This window comes from Uloborus diversus, chromosome 7 (genome assembly GCF_026930045.1).
Source record: "Uloborus diversus isolate 005 chromosome 7, Udiv.v.3.1, whole genome shotgun sequence".
NCBI classification, from domain to species: domain Eukaryota; kingdom Metazoa; phylum Arthropoda; class Arachnida; order Araneae; family Uloboridae; genus Uloborus; species Uloborus diversus.
In genome coordinates, this window is record NC_072737.1 from 1,511,421 (window position 1) to 1,525,202 (window position 13,782).

General features: G+C 34.9%; 1 protein-coding gene across 1 annotated transcript in view; it reads left to right on the forward strand.

Moving 5' to 3' along the window:
- The window catches only part of LOC129226158 (protein madd-4-like), a 92,875-nt gene that overhangs the window by 47,055 nt on the left and 32,038 nt on the right, over window positions 1–13,782 (forward strand). Inside the window, exon 10 of the mRNA XM_054860758.1 lies at window positions 4,242–4,480. Within this exon, the coding sequence (XP_054716733.1) occupies window positions 4,242–4,480 (239 nt within the window). The remainder of the gene's footprint in view (window positions 1–4,241; window positions 4,481–13,782) is intronic.

A 13,782-nucleotide genomic window follows, 5' to 3' on the forward strand; every position in this document is an offset into this window, starting at 1 on the left:
TGCGTTGCCCGGCTTTGCCCGGTCTACCTTGAAAATAAAAATTGTGTCAAGTGACGTATATTTAACAATTAGGCGTAAAAAATAAATAAAAAAAATCCTTATTTCCCTTCCAAACAATGACGAAAGATATTAAAATACTTTTAAGAAATTAAATCCAGAAGGCTTTAAAATGCGTAACCATGGAAACATAAAATAAAATAAGTTTAAGGAATTAAACTGCGAAAGAAAATGGTTCACAATTTGAATGGAATCGAGATTTCTTAAACTTGATTTTAAAAGGCTTGTAACTTTTTTTCCTTTCGAGATAAAAGCTTATTTTTTCGACCGTAGGTCGAGTTATATCTGGAGTAAAAAAGGTCGCTTTTTTCAATGGCGTCAAAAAGGAAGCTGTGGGAGCATTCCTTCACTTTTTATTGATTTATTTAATGAAGAAAGTAGTGCCTAAATTTCAGCTAAGCCTTAAAAAATTCGAGCTAAAAACGCAAATAACTCCCGCCGTAATAAAGTTAGAGCATTGAAACAAATTGCGTAGAACGCGGAAAATTCTTCCCTTTCCAACGATATATAATATTACTATTTGCGAGTAATTTTCCTCCCCATATTCGGGAATTTATGTGAAAATTAGGCCTAAATTGGAATAGCAAAAGAACTATTCATCGAATTGTTTTCGAACCGGTCTGCAAACCTTCTCAGGACTTAAACGAACAAATTGTGAAAATTTCAGCGCAATCGGCCGGGTAGTTCTTGAGTTTTGCGAGTTCAAACACACAGACGCTTTTTGGGGACTTCATTTTATACTATGTAGAGAAGCATAATACGAGTACGCAAAGCGACCAAGTAGGTAAAGCACACAACTTCAACAATATAGTCATGAGAAGAAGTTCTTGAATACAAATATAATTATTTTAATTTGTTGTTTGATTGATTGATTGATTGATTTTTTTATTTTTTACTAGTGGTACCCGCACGGCTTTGCCCGTAATAGAAAAATTAAAAGGTTTTTTGGTTCGCCTGTATACTTACAAATAATGTATGGTGAATTTTCTCGCCAGTTGGCTTGTACCCATGTTACAGTTCCACGTTATGATAATTTCGTATCTCGCCAATTGGCTTAAGCCCATGTTACGGTTCCACGTTATGATAATTTCGCAATTTACTCGTCCATCTTATGATATTTTTTTTTCTTAAAATTGGAATAGAAAAAGAACCACATCGAATTTTCGAAAAATCGCTTCGAGGTGCACACCCCCATGCTACATACTAACTTTGTGCCAAATTTCATGAAAATCGGCAGAACGGTCTAGGCGCTATGCGCGTCACAGACATCCTACAGATATCCTACAGACATCCTACAGACATCCAGACATCCTCCGGACAGAGAGACTTTCAGCTTTATTATTAGTAAAGATAAAGATTGTTACTTCAAGCATCTCAAATTAGCTGCTGAGGATTTCGGGGCTTCGAACATTTTTCAATCAACTTGAAATGCTTTCTGGACAGCGCCCTCGAACCTTCCCCAATTTCTTCAAGTATCAAAAGATAGCCTATAATTCCTTTTTTAACATTTCAGTTTCGGAAAATTTCCTTGACAAGTCTCGAATCCCTAACGTCACTTAAGAATGCATAAAACTAATTTTAGTAAAGAAAAAAAAATGAAGGGAGCTCCAAGCATCTTTTCTATATGAGCGTTTCTAAAAATTGCTTAAAATTTTGACTTTACTTTTGGATTGTTTTGCCAGGGCACTGAATTACTTTTTTTCCTTCTGCAAGAAAAATAAGAAGGAAAAAAATATTTCTTGTTTATTAAAATCTTATTAAAATACTTTTGACTCTTTAATGTGTCAACTATTTCCCAACAAAAAGGGCGGCAAATTGAGGAACCGCCCCGGGCGGTAGAAAATGCAGTTACGCCACTGACTATTTTGCTAATATAGTCATGACAAGAAGTTCTTGAATACAAATATAATTATTTTGATTTGTTGTTTGATTGATTGATTTTTTTATTGTTACTTCGAACATCCCAAATTAGATGCTGAGGAATTCGGGACTTCGAATATTTTTCAATCAACAGCATATACTTACCAAGCAGTCCCTCCTAAAATCTTTCATTGTGTGGTCTTGCAGAGTCATGTTTTAGAATCATGCGCTTTCTGTTGACAATCGTTGAAACATACTCACCTGATATTGCGCCATCCGACTTTCCTTTGTTCCTATCGCAGCTGCACTTTCTACGAGACAATAACCCGAGAGTTTGCCTACTATCCATAATGCCAACCCCAGACATTTTGCTCCAAAATCAGTTCGTTTTTATTGATCCAGGGTTGAAGATTTGGAAATTAGATGGCAAAAATATGCTGATAACGAGGTTTATTGGTTTATTTGTAGAGAAAAAAAAATTGGTGAAAAATTAATTGTTCGAAAAAAGAACGCTTCTCTCTCTCTCTCTCTCTCTCTCTCTCTCGTTCCGGCCCGCTTAATATTTATTTACTCTTTCAATTTCAATTAATTAGTTAAATTATTGATGGTTAAAATAATTGTTTGAAAATATTTTTATTTATTTTTTACTGATTTTTTTTTGAGCAATCACGATTGCTTATTGTTCTCATTTGACTGTTTTGATGTCCTATCATTTTATTGTCTCACCGCCACCCTCTGCAGCATCACCATCGACCGGCTCCTCACGATGCTGCTCCTCTAGCGAAAGCCGTCTCCATCCATGTCCTACACACACGCGCATACATACACAACTACACACAAACACATACACACAAACACATACACACACATACACCTACACACACATACACAAACACATACACATACATACACCTACACACATACACAAACACATACACACAAACAAATACATACAGACACCTACACATGCACACACACACAAACACATGCACACACAACTACCCACACATTCATGCCTGCACACAGACACAAACACATATGCCTACACACACATACCCCCCCCCCACGCACATATTCATACACACAACTACCCACACACTTATACCTGCACACAGACACAAACACACATGCCTACACACACACATACACATACCCCCTACACACAAACACACATACCCCCTCAAACAAACACACATACCCCCTCACACAAACACACATACCCCTCACACAAACACACACGCCTACATACACACACTCGTGATTGCGAAAAACATAATTTGAATTCAAGATGTCAAAATTCAAATTAATTTTTTTTGAGGGTGGGAGAGTTTTTTCCACAGATGAGGCAGTAAAAAGCAAAGGGATGCAAGTGGACATTTTCAAGTTTTGAGTAAAACGCGTTTAAAGATTAGTTCCTAGGTAGACTTTCATTCAAAAGTTTTTCTAAATCATGATGTAGTACAGCTCCTACCAGGGCTACTGGTACTATCTCTTGCCCCTAGACAGAGGAGAGGTTCACCTACCATGTGTACTGGTTATCCCCACATTTTTAATTTTGCCACTTCCATCCCTTTGCTTCTCACTGTCTCAGATGATGTTTTTACAAATATTTTAACAGGGTTGCCACTCAGTTTTGGGAAAAACATTCCCCGTGTTTTCCCTGTATGAAAATAAAACATTACAAACGAGCGAGCACTGATTATTTGGAAAAGAACATTAATATCTTGATCATTTCACCACAGGGTAAAAAAACGAAACACAAATTGCTAAATAAATAAGGGAAAATAAATAAGAATTCATAATAACTGAAATAATAGCATGGTGGTTGAATATATTCAACTTTTTATTCAAAAGAAAAACTTCTCTTAGCCATGGACCTAAAAGTGTATAAGTGACCCAGAACAATGATTATTGACGACTCATTTCATACACTCTAAATTAGCATGAAATTCAAGATTTTATTTTTTTGATAAATATTTTAATATTTACTTTAAAAAAAAAAACTTTCGAGCAAAATGACCATTTTTTATTTTACTTTATTTCTGAACTTTATTAATATTCTCATTCTAATTATTACTATTTATTTATTTTTTGGTAGTTTATATATTTGGGAATTGATTTTTGTAACTTTGATTTAAGAAGGTAAAAAAATTCCCTGTATTTTCCAGATTTTTGAGGAAATTTTCGAAATTCCCTGGATTTTCCCTGTTTTTTTTTTTTTTGTTGATTTTTGAATTCCCTGTGTTTTCCCTGTTTCTTCAGGTTTCCCTGTGGCGTGGCAACCCTGTTTAATGAAATTAAATGAATTATTAATTTCCGTGCAGGGACTTCGAGAAGAGCTGGCAGAAGTTGAAGACCAAGGTACACTCGACTTCGGAGGAAAAGTCCCCAAATCAGGTGCTGCCACCGCCGAGGTACGGGGACACCTTCAAGCAGACCTACGACGGGTCCCTATTGGCCAAGAAGAAGCCTAAGGAGGTGTGGCACAAGAATGACGGAGACCTATTCTCGGATCAGGAGGAGCTCAACGTCGGAACCCCCCACGGGGGGAAGGGCTTCCCCGGTGAGTGGGGGTGGCGCGAAATATTTTTGAGGGGGGGATATATGCAGATAGATATTGGTTGATTGATTTTAATAGAGAAATAGGTACAAATAGTGTTCCGAAAATGACTGATACATTTGAAAAATGAATAAAATCCAAACGGGCAGCCATAGAAAGATAAAGTTTGTTGCATTATGCTTGGGAGAACAGTAAATTTTCAGACAGGCAAACTTTCAAAATTAGTTACAATGTTCCTCAACAGATGGCGCTGCATGTATTTGGAAACGTGTAAAAGAAAACGCAGTCTGTAAGATGTCGCTAAAATGACAGGCTTATTTGAAAAAAATCAATAAAAACTAAACTGGCAGCGGCAGAAATACACTGTTTATTTGCAATATGCTTGGGAAAAACAAGAAATTTTCAGGCAGAGAAACTTTCAAAACTAGTTACAATGTTCCTCAACAGATGGCGCTGTATGTATTTGGGAACGTATAAAAGAAAACGCAGTCTGTAAGATGTCGCCAAAATGACAGGTTTATTTGAAAAAAATCAATAAAAACTAAACGAGCAGCGGCAGAAATACACTGTTTATTTGCAATATGCTTGGGAAAAAACAAGAAATTTTCAGACAGAGAAACTTTCAAAATTAGTTACAATGTTCATCAGCAGATGGCGCTGCATGTATTTGGAAACGTACAAAAGAAAACGCAGTCTGTAAGATCGTTAAAATGACAGACTTATTTGAAAAAATCAATAAAACTAAACGGGCAGCGGCAGAAATACACTGTTTATTTGTAATATACGTGGAAAAACAGTAAATTTTCAGATAGACACTACTGCAGCCTCCTTTAATATACCTGCAGCGCCATCTGTTGAGGAACATTGTAACTAATTTTGAAAGTTTGTCTTTCTGAAAATTTTCTGCTGTCTCAAGCATAACGTAACAAACGGTATATCTCTATTGCTGCCCGTTTAGTTTTTGTTGGTTTTTCAAATGTATCAGCCATTTTTGGAAACCCTGTAGATAAATAAATATCAATAGATGGATTTAAACGAATAAGTATAAATAAAAAACAAGACATTTAAAGAGTTAAAAATAGATGTATAAGTTGATAGATATGGGTAGAAGCAAATTAGATAGATATTTAGCGTTTCCCCGGTTTACCTGCAACCCCTCTATTTTCGCAACCGTTAATCTTAGATTCACACTCCCAGTTGCAAAAACGATCAAAATGAGGTACAGAGGTTGAGATATTTAAAGTTAGAAGCAAAAAAAAAAGTGAAAAAATACTTAATTTAACTTTTTATATGTCCCCCGGATACCTGAAATGATATTTAGTAACCAAACATCAAAAATAATTCAAACACGAAACAATTCGCACCAGTACAACCAATATTCACCAGGGTTTGAAACGAAGAGTTGTTGTGTTAAACCAGGAGTGACAGGTGGTAAACTTTACGCTCCTGGTTTTCAGGAGCCATATAGCAACTTAATATATTTTTTTTTCCTGAAACTTCAGGAGCTTTTGTAGATTGTTTTTACATATGAAAATGTACTATTTCCTTACGTTTTTCAATAGCAATGAAATTATTAAATATATACTGTTTTTTGCTTCAATAATTACCTTAAGTCATGTTCTTCTGGTAGGGCGATATGTTTCTATCTCAGTTTCTACATGGTCCCTTAAAATTTTTAACTTGAATTTCGGTTGTAAATGTTCCTTTTATTTTATATATATATATATATATATATATATATATATATATATATATATATATATATATATATATATATATATATATATATATATATATATATATATATATATATATATATATATATATATATAATGCTTCTGATTTTTCTAAATGTAATTTTACGAAACTGGAGGCCATGTAAAAAATTAGATATCGTATTTTTTCGCTATATATATTTTTTCGCTTCGCACTTTTAATATTCGCAGCGTAACTTTTGTTTGCATTTGGAAGCATGCATGTAGGATCAACGGTTGCAAAAATAAATAAAAAGATAAATGCATGAATGTAAACAGATAAATTCAAATAGATAAAAATAAATCGATACGTAGATAGATAAAAATAGATAGATAACACATAGATAGGTAAATTTAAACAGATAAATAGATAAACGTAAATAGATAGCTATGTAGAAAATACATAAAAACATTAGCCCGGTCAATTTAGACATAAAAATAGTGATCAAATAACAAAAATTCCGGGAAAGCTAAATTTTTGTAGGGACCTTGGGCTTACTATTACAAATAAGGTGCCAAAAGTCCCCATCGATCCCATGTGCGCTAAAAAAGTTATTCGGGGTCAAAGGTCAAAATTTTAGGTTTTTTGGATTTTTCTCAAAAACGGTAAGTTTTATCGAAAAGTACCGCAGACCAAAGTTATAGATTTCAAAATTCTCTATAAAAATGGTCCTTATGATTTTTTTCTCCAAGACCAAACCTTCCCAGATATTGCGTACTCTCAAAAGACAGCCAGTCATTTACAGAATCCCCTCTACTTGCATGGCCTTGAATAACATCTGGCTATTCTAGTCCGTGTGGCATCGTTCACGTACCCAAAGGGGCCGGACCTACTAAGGGCATGGGCGCACCCCTCAATATCGCGGACCCCCCTTCCCTAAGAAGCAAGCGTCCCCCTCCAAAACTGAGAAAAATACCCATCAAAACAACCCCCTTTTAAATGTTTTTTGAGTTCTCAAACTGTAACCACATTTCATACAATAAAACATAGTTTGGCTGGCGAGTCGCATTTACCTTGACTTCTGACAATGTTTGGCCTTAGTGATACATTGTGAGTAAGATTTCTGGATTCTAATCTGACTCTAAGAAATCCATCTCTCTTAGTTAGACAACAAACTGTGTTTGACGCTTCTTTGTGTAATTTTACGCATCGTCTCACTACTTTAGTATAACGTGAAGTATCGGAAATCATATAATTCAGTAGTTACGCTCTCAAGCACCATTTCTTTTAAAGTTTTATCTGATATTCCTTTTTTGAGAAGATGATCCGAGTTTTCCCACTTCTGCTTATCAAAGAACTCAAGTTGAAATCTGAAATTGTAAATTTTCGCTATACAATCGAATTTTTTAAACTTGCCATCGTACTATGTTTGGATCATCAGCTCTTGTTCTGCAAACTGGTTACTTTGAGAATCTAAAAAATATAACACTAGGCATTGCGGATGACCATCATCAGAGAACTTGTTTCAAGACGGATTACGACGATCAGTTCGAAGATGGACAATGAACATGTACAATTCCAGATTTCAATTTTGAAGCCGAGAGACTGCTATGAGCTCATCGATAAGCAGAACTGGTAAAACTCGGCAGCTCCCTCTTTCAAAAAGGGGACTTCCGATAAAACTTTGAAAGAAATTGCTTGGTGGCGTACCTACTGAGTAGTATGGTTTTCAAAACACACATACTAAAGCAGCGAAACGATAGGTAAAATAAGAAAAAGTAGTGTCAGGTACTCAAAACCTCACATGTCATACTAATGCAGTGAGTCGATAGGTAAAATAAGAAAAATAAATGTCAGGTACAGTTTGCTGCCTAACCAAAAGGGATGGATTTATTCGAATCAGATTAGAATCTAGAAATATTAAGCCACAATACCATCAAGCCACAATTTCAATCAAGACTGAAGATTATGAGAAGTAAAATAGTTCAACTCGCATGCCAAACTTATGTTTTATTGTAATCAATGTGGTTACAGTTTGAGGGCTCAAAACCCATTAAAATTTCTTTAGCAACGTCTTTTGTTTCAAAGTGCGGCTGATGTGGGCTGTTGCAAGCCACATTATTTTAAAATTTTTATACTTAACCTTTGTTCTCTATCATAGGTAAATTTGACATTTTGAGCCTAAGTTATCTGCTAAGTGGAGAATTAAACATTTTTTTACTAGATAAGAAATGCTTTTATTACTTATTTTTTTTTTCGTATTTATGTAAGAATTAATTAATATGAAAGCAAACTTTTACAAATCATTACTTCTAATATTTTTTTCTCTAAGTACGGAGCAACACGATATTATTCAATTCTGACTATATTGGTCAAATTCAAGACTCAACGCATGTGTGGAACTTTAAAATACAGTTTATTATTAAAATGATCTTATGCAATGTGTAATCTACACAAAAAGCCTGCTCTTAAGAGCGATAACATCAAATTTCTCAAATTTTGATATTTGATGAAATTATTATGACTTTTTCCAGTTTTTATGCATTCATGGTCAACTTCGAGGCGCGAGCGACACCTCAAGATATTTTTTGCGGTCGAAATCCTTTTGTTGAACCAAATATCTCTACAAAAGGCAATTTTTCCGGGCTATTACTTAGCGTTTATCAGATTTTGATTTTTTTTCAATCCACCCTAATGAGCATGGCCAGTGCTTCAAAAGTAAGTCCACCTCGAACAAGATCGGGATTAAGTGAATCTGAATCCAGCTTTTGTCGTGAAAAACACTGCTGATTTTGTGGTGAGGAAGCGGATGAAGAGGCCGAGAAAAACAAAACGCAGAATTATCGCATAAAAATTTATAAAGTTTTCACACTTAGATTCAAAGAATCCCTTTTAAAATTAGCTAAAGATCGTTCTGAGGTGTGTCAAAAGCTGCTCTTCCGCGTTTTAATTTTGAGTATGATTTAGTCGCTGCTTAATGAATTTTTTTTTCATTATTCTGCGTTTTCTTCTTCTCAGCCTCCTCATCCGCTTTACAGCCACAAAATAAGCAGTGTTTTTAAAAACAAAAACTGGATTCAAATTCACCTAATCGCGCAGGAGGACTTACTTTTGAAGTACTAGCCTCTTTATCCTCACGTTGCTACAGAGATTGAATTTTTCCGGGTGTATGATTTTCTGCAATTCACGCGAATTGTAACGGACTTTTGACTTCTTAAATAATCAGCATTCTTATAACTTCTCCCGAGACTTGCATCGATTAAAGTTGGCATTCCATAACTGCCCAGCACAACAGTTTCACCTTCAGTCAAAAATTTATTGCAAATAAAGCGAAATTGTGACATTTTTCTTAAATATTGATCGGCACAAACAACAGTAGACGCTTGTGATAATACGTTTATTCACTCGAACTGCACGTTTAACTCTAAAAGAAGCAGGTACGTCAGGGGTCCCCTCCCCCCCCCCAGGAGGGGTCATGGCCCAGACTGCGCCATCGAAATTTTTAGGAGGATTGTTTGATTGTTTTGAAGGGTATTTTTCATTTGGGGGGAGGCATGCTTTTGGAGGGAATTTCCGCGAAAATGAGGGGGGTGCGCCTTTGCTCTTAGAGGGTTGGATACCTCTGGGTACGTGAACGATGCCACACGGACTAGAATAGCCAGATGTTATTCAAGGCCACGCGAGTAGAGGGGATTCTGTAAATGACTGGCTGTCTTTTGAGAGTACGCAATATCTGGGAAGGTTTGGTCTAGGAGAAAAAAATCATAAGGACCATTTTTATAGAGAATTTTGAGATCTACAACTTTGGTCTGCGATACTTTTCGATAAAACTTACCGTTTTTGAGATAAATCCAAAAAACCTAAAATTTTGACCTTTGACCCCGAATAACTTTTTTAGCGCACATGGGATCGATGGGGACTTTTGGCACTTCATTTGTAATGTTAAACCCAAGGTCTCTACAAAAATTTAGCTTTCCCGGAATTTTTGTTATTTCCATTGTCTAAATTGACCGGACTACATAGATAATAGATAGACATTTACATAGATAAAAGATAGATAAATAAATATAATTGATAGACATGTAAAAAGATAAGTAGCACGCGAACTGTTAAACTTTCTTTTTATTCAATGACCCAGTACAGCAGGTTGTTTTTTCTGCAGTCATACTGTGCTAGTAGCAAAACGACTTCTACGGAATGCATCCGATTTCGATGGGGAGCTAGAAGTAGCTTTACAGATTCCGTTTGAGGAAAGCTATGACTCCAGTTCTAATCAAATTAGAGACTTCGATGCAAAGAACAAATTTTATCTGGATCAGAAACAAAAATCCTTTTTCAACGTGAAAAATGTGGAACAATTTGTTAGGGAATTGAAAACGGAAAACAAAAATGCTATAATTGTTCAGGATTGAGGTAAAGCCTGAAAAATCGAGCTAAAATGTATATCTCTTGTCTTCATTTGCTTAAAAACTTCAAATAAAATCGTACAGCGCAGAAAAATCAAACCTTTCTATTGATTTAATGCATGCAATGATTTTTTTTCAAACCTGCATTTGCAAATTTTTCCAAAATGTGCAAAAAAAAATAAATAAATAAATAAATAATTGGGGGAAAAAATCGCTATTATTGATAAGGAGCCTCAAAAAGCGAGCTAAATCCCATTTCTTTACTTAGCGTAAAACATCAAAAAAATACCATATTAATAAATAAAATAAAAAATTTATATTGGTTTATAATGGTAAGGCATGCAAAGATTGTTTTTACATCTAAACTATCGAATTTTACCGAAACGTAAAACAGAAAAACAATTGAAAAAAAAAGAGAAAAAAGGTTAAAACTTAAAATTAAGGAAAGCCTCAAGAAACGAGCTAAAATCCATACCCCTTGCTTATAAATTGGCTTAAATTTTCGAAAAAATAAGAAAACGGGGGGGGGGGGACTCCCTTTCATATTGCACATCTGAAAAACATTCGAGCCAAACTTGTTTGGTTCTGCGGTCCATCTTTAGATAACAGTCAGGCATTTTGCTTAGGAGAGATCAAAATAATTTGGTGCTTAGGGGTACACGGGCACAACACAACAAAAGTACAGAGAGAGGGATAATCTGAAAAGACTCAAAAATATGTGAATTAAACTAAGAAAATTTCCATAACGTTGAAATAGGTTATCAATATCCATTAAAAGGAAATCACAGAAGATAAAACACATTTTTCTACACTTAAGGTAACTCTTAAATCGTTAAGAGTAAATTTAACTCCAACTCTTAAACAGCAAAAATAAATTTTAGAGATTTAGAACAAAACTTTCAATAGCTTTTAGTGGCTACATTACTGTTTTTAAAAGATAATAATTGTTTAATCTACGTATAATTTTATTGAAACTAGTGTAGCAAAATCAAAAGACATTTGATTAACTGAAAGTATATTTAATTTAATTCATTTTTGATGTTTATCGTCTGCAACAGAATTCTGGATCTGCGTGCACCTTGAGTTTTTTTCCGTTAAAAGCAAGCATTCCATTTGGTCAGACAAGTTTTGAACAAATTTCACGTTTATAGAGTTTTATGTGCTTTAAAATGGTGAAAACTTAAACCGATACGAAAGTTGATCGAGATCCATTTTGATGTCATCCATAATAATGAAGTCTTCATATTTCGCCAATATTCGATTGACGGCATGTCTCAGAAAGAAAGGTACCGTAGACTCTTCCCTTCTGACCTAAATGTGACAGATTTGTAGTTCGAATAGCATAAATGCCAGATATTCGGACTTATTCCCTCCTGCCTCATACAGTGAAACCTGTGTTAGTTGACCACTTGCGGTGCAGTACTTAGGTGGTTAACTTAGACAGGTGGTCAACTTATAGAGTGTAGTAACGAAAACTGTTTTTTTTTTTGGTTATTTCTTGCCCTATGCATTCATTTTTTAACCAATTGGAATACTTTAAACTAACTTTCATTGTTTAAAATTACTTTAAAACAAAAAGTAAAAATGTTTTTAAATATTTTCAGAGATTATTTACCAGAATGACGCGTAAATTATCAAATAAATTTAAAATTTCTTTAAATCGACCGAAGAAAAAAATGTCTCATTGCTTATGAAAAACTACTTACTTGACATGAACAATTCCTAAAAATTCATAGCAAGTCAAAAGTGACTTAAATTCTTCATTTGATTTTTTCTTGTACATTTGTAACAATGGTAATCTATTTTTCAACAAAATAACTCCTTAATGAAGTTTGGCGCATTTTCTGGGACTTAACATAAGCCCAATGTTTTTCGATAGAAACATAAATATTCATTGTTTTTTTTTTTTTTTTTAATGCCTAGTTGCTTATTTGATGCATAACTGATTAAACTTTTAGTACAATCTAATGCTTTTGCCAAGTGGTCAACTTACGAAGGGTTTTTTACAATACTCCAAACCAAAGCTGGTGCATATTAGTGGTCAAGATAGACAGGTGGTCAATATAGAGAGGTGGTCAAGTTACAGAGGTTTTCCTTCATTATATAAGATAGGACTAATTCCGTTCCTGACGAAAGCGGTCAACTTAGACAAGTGGTCAGCTTACAAAGGTGGTCAACTTTACAGGTTTTACTGTACTAGGAACATATTTTAAGTCGAAGGATTATGGAGAAGGATTAAGCTGCTGTTCATTTACAAACAGCACAAATGAGAGAAATTATGAGTGAGAGTCTAAATGCACAGATTTTACTCAGAGACAATGTCCTCAATAGATTGACCACGGATTGTATGTAATTTGGCAATCTGCCAAGGGAAGATGATTCCATCTGAATAAATCTAGCAGGGGAGAAGGAAAAATAGCGATGGGATATTGATACACGTGTTTTTTAATGTTACTTGTGCCTTATTCATTTACTAGTGGTACCCGTACGGCTTTGCCCGTAGTAGAAAAATTAAAATGTCTTTTGGTTCGCCTGTATATTTACAAATATGGTGAATTTCTCGCCAATTGGCTTGCCCATGTTCCACGTTATGATAACTTGGTAATTTACTCGTCCATCTTATGATAATTTTGATCGGGAAAATGTTCTTAAAATTGGAATAGAAAAAAGAACAAAATCTAATTTTTGAAAAATCGCTTCGAGGTGCACACCCACATGCTACAAACTAATTTCGTGCCAAATTCTATGAAAATCGGCCGAACGGTCTAGGCGCTATGCGCGTCACAGAGATCCTGACAGAGAGAGATCCACACTGACAGATATCCAGACTTTCAGCTTTATTATTAGTATATGATACCCGCACGGCTTTGCCCGTAATAGAAAAATCAAAAGGTCTTTCGGTTCGCCTGTATATTTACAAATAATGTGCGGTGAATTTTCTCGCCAATTAGCTTGTACCCATCTAACGGTTCCACGTTATGATAATTTCATATCTCGCCAATTGGCTTCTGCCCATGTTACTGTTCCACGTTATGATCATTTCGTAATTTACTCGTCCATCTTATGATATTTTTTTTCTTAAAATTGAAATAGAAAAAGAACCACATCGAATTTTCGAAACATCGCTTCGAGGTGCACAGCCCCATGCTACAAACTAACCTTGTGCCAAATTTCATGAAAATCGGCAGAACGGTCTAGGCGCTA